This window comes from Carassius carassius, chromosome 45, assembly GCF_963082965.1.
Source record: "Carassius carassius chromosome 45, fCarCar2.1, whole genome shotgun sequence".
Lineage (NCBI taxonomy): Eukaryota > Metazoa > Chordata > Actinopteri > Cypriniformes > Cyprinidae > Carassius > Carassius carassius.
The window spans coordinates 3,192,552-3,196,400 of record NC_081799.1 but is presented as its reverse complement, the minus strand read 5'-3'; the positions used below and the strand labels follow the sequence as shown (position 1 = coordinate 3,196,400).

The window sequence follows — 3,849 nt, the reverse complement described above, 5'->3', positions numbered from 1 at the left end:
GTAGCCACAAATTAGTCGTTATATTTGTAGTGTACTTGTAGCCACAAATTAAAGTTGTTGTATTTGTAGTGTACTTGTAGCCACAAATTAAAGTTGTTGTATTTGTAGTGTACTTGTAGCCACAAATTAGTCGTTATATTTGTAGTGTACTTGTAGCCACAAATTAAAGTCGTTGTATTTGTAGTGTACTTGTAGCCAAAAATTAAAGTCGTTGTATTTGTAGTGTACTTGTAGCCACAAATTAGTCGTTATATTTGTAGTGTACTTGTAGCCACAAATTAGTCGTTATATTTGTAGTGTACTTGTAGCCACAAATTAAAGTCGTTGTATTTGTAGTGTACTTGTAGCCACAAATTAAAGTCGTTGTATTTGTAGTGTACTTGTAGCCACAAATTAAAGTCATTGCATTTGTAGTGTACTTGTAGCCACAAATTAAAGTCGTTGCATTTGTAGTGTACTTGAAGCCACAAAATTAAAGTTGTTTTCATAAAGTACTTCTAGTCACATATTAAAGTAGTTGTATTTGTAGTACTTCAAGCCACAAATCTAAATTTCCACAGGGCTGCCATCAGAATACAGTGCACATGTAAATGTGTCATGATGAACACCCAAGACAAGAGCAATAAAATAATACTTTAATACTGCCAGCCGTGACCTTGGCATTACTGCAGTATCCCATATTTGATCAGTGACAGTCATCTTTAGGTATTTCAAAGTTTGATGAGATTCAGTGTCTCAGCCTTCTTAAATTAGAGCATTTGTACTTGTGAGCAGAATATGTTGTCATTGGGTTTTGTTGAATGCTGTGTAAAGTACTCTGACATGTTTTTTTTTCTTCTTTAGGCCGCAGGTAATGCTGTCAAGAGGGCATCAGATAACCTGGTGAAGGCCGCACAGAAGGCTGCATTTGAGGCTCAAGATGATCAGGCTGTGATGGTGAAGAGTAAGATGGTGGGCGGCATCGCTCAGGTAAAGAGTCAAACACTAGCACATTTAGATGCATATCAACTGTGTTTTGTTAGAGCATTCCTAGCATAACAATTTACATTTTTCATATAGTGAATTAAAGCATGCAGTTTGTTCATCTTTTGCATTCTTTGTATGGAATTAATTATTTAACAAATGAGATTTCACTTATATGTACTTTATGTGGATCACCATCATTAATAGACATGTAAACGGGAAAGCTAGCAAAAGACTTGTTTGCATGTCTGAGGCAAAAATAGCTGTAGATAATGGATGAGCAAAGAATTTAAAGTTAATGATTGCATTTCCTGTGCATTTTGATGCAGTTCGTTGCACCTGTCTTTTGTCTTTATAAACTGTAGAGTTTTTACATCTAGATCTTGCATGCATTGTGGTTTTTATCTGTGTGTGTGTGTGTGTCCTCAGATCATCGCTGCTCAGGAGGAGATGCTCAGGAAGGAGAGAGAGCTGGAGGAGGCCAGGAGGAAGCTGGCCATGATCCGACAGCAACAGTACAAGTTCCTGCCATCAGAGCTCAGAGAGGATGGACAGGATCAGTGAGCTTCACCAGAGACTAATCAATGACATTGAGAGTTTGAGAAAAGTCATTAATGATATGCAATGAGTAAAACGTGAACTATGTATCAGGATGTCTATTTTAAAAGTGTTTTGTTAATTTCTGTCACTTGTTTTTGCCATGCCAGCTTTGTTTTGTTGTATTTGGATAATATGCCACATATACAAATCCTTTTTAATTTCTTCTAATAAATCTATAATATTTTTTTTTCATTACTAGGAGGATTTTAAGAGCAGTGTGTTTTGAAAGCTTGTGATCAAACAGTGTTTGTAAGCTTTTTTTAAGACAACATTTGGACTTTTTTTTTTTTTTGGCAACTTGGACCAGTGGTGCAATGATTAACTTTGCGTTGAAACAATTCATAGAGAAAACATATCATTTTCTAAATAAAAGAATAATAAAGATTTGAAATCTTACAAATAGTATCTCCTGTTAATATTTTTGCAGTATCACTGTCTGCTTTTGTGACAACTTAGTCTACTGGTATTTCTATCAAAATTATATCTTTTATAAAGCATAAAAGCCATATTTCCAGTTTTTGCTTTTATAATGTTTTTTGTTTTTTGATCTTTTCTTGCTGTTGTACAAAAATTTACTGTTGTAATTTACTGATGTAATGCCATTACAGATGTAGACGATAATATTAGATTAAAAAAAGGTTTGTAACATGAATTGGTTAATTATAATCAGAGTTATTATGAAGAACTGTTTTTGAAGAAATTATAAAGACTGTTATTAATAGATCAAGTACATAAACAGTTTAAGTTTTCACCATTACTGCCTTTCCTGTTGCATTCAGTATATTCTGAATCTTGCCTGCTTTTATATTTTATAACTGCGTATTTATCCGTTATCAGTTTCTCACCTAAAATAAGCAAACACACTTAGTCAATGTGTTTAACTAAAAACTCATAAATGTACTGTTTTGCAAGTATCTCCTGTTGCATTTGTGTGTGTTTGTGTTTTATTTTTACAAAGCTATTCCAAAGTTTAGGAGCCATGTATGAATGTCTTTATGTCCTCGTGTGGTGCTATTCTAAAATGTAACTGATATGATCAGGATTTCTGTATGAACCGCTGCATTTGAACCATATGCAGCTTGTTTATGGAGACGGCGGGACATCCAGCCTGCTCTGTACATTACAAAAGTCCAGTCTTGAACTAGCTTTCTCTATAAAGTACATAGAAGCATTCCAATAGAAGAATGCTTTCTACAAAATTAGAAAAGAAAAAGACAATTTGCTGCCAAGTGTGACACTGTAGGGAAGGTTTTTGTCAAAAATATTAGAGAATGCTGTTTATCAGCAGCTGTGCTGATGATTCAATTTCACGCCATGACTGCCAATAAGGTCTTCACAAAAATTACTCTGAAAGGTCCCTAAATCTCACTTAAGTCTAAAAGAGACTTTCTTTTGTGGCACACCGTCTTTGAAATAACCTGCCCCTGGAGATCAGATACTGTGCCACACTCGGTTATTTCAATTTCATTTAAAAGGGCATCTACTTTAATGGATGCCCAAGCATTTGGTTGAGCTTGTTGAATATTTTGGTTGTTAAATGTTGTTTTTGTTTTTTGTCGTCTTGTTTTTCTAAATATTGTTTTTATTGGAAACCCCTTTGGCCAACCTAATTTGTTTTTAAATGTGCTACACAAATAAACAAACAAATGTAAAACTAACTGTCATTGACATAACAATGAAAGCGTAGCTTCATGATAACATTACGTAAAGGGTGCATGAACAGTGAATACAAGAGGACCTAAGACTGAGCCTTGTGGTACCCCATATACTTAACTTGTTTAATGTTTGACAATTCCTCATTTACACACAAAATGGTACTGATATGAGAATATGAACATGTCTTCCCACAAATGTTAATGTGATCTTCTAGTGTTTTTGACATAAGTCAAAGTTTTTAGATGGTTCTACAATTAACCAAAACAAAGTTGTGCCTTCTTTACAAGCAGTTTCTATAACTGCAAGCTTGAAAATCCTTGGAACATGACCAAGCAGTATTTCTCATTTGCCTTGACACATAAAACCTTTTTTTGTTCTTTCCAAAACAGCAAACACAAATTGAGCATTTTATACCATGTGTTTGTAAAGAAAGTACTAGCATTCAAAAACCATCACAATGTCAATATAACTCACCGTTGAACATGGCAGGCAAATTATATGACTGAAATCAGTGGGAAAAGGAAATCTTTGTCCAGGCAGTGAAAGTGGTTTCTAAGAACATTACCTTTAAGTCATAATTCATACAGCATATTGTAGATATGCTGCTCATAAAAATCATGATAGAATTTA

General features: G+C 34.2%; 1 protein-coding gene across 2 annotated transcripts in view; it reads left to right on the top strand.

The window, feature by feature from the left end:
• The window catches only part of LOC132127355 (talin-1), a 91,716-nt gene extending 89,252 nt beyond the window's left edge, over positions 1 to 2,464 (top strand). For both annotated transcript variants that reach the window (XM_059539182.1, XM_059539181.1), the window contains 2 exons: positions 844 to 969; positions 1,393 to 2,464. In XM_059539182.1, coding sequence (XP_059395165.1) covers positions 844 to 969; positions 1,393 to 1,527 — 261 coding nt within the window. In that variant the 3' untranslated portion in view covers positions 1,528 to 2,464. The remainder of the gene's footprint in view (positions 1 to 843; positions 970 to 1,392) is intronic.
• The last annotated feature ends 1,385 nt before the right edge of the window (positions 2,465 to 3,849 follow it).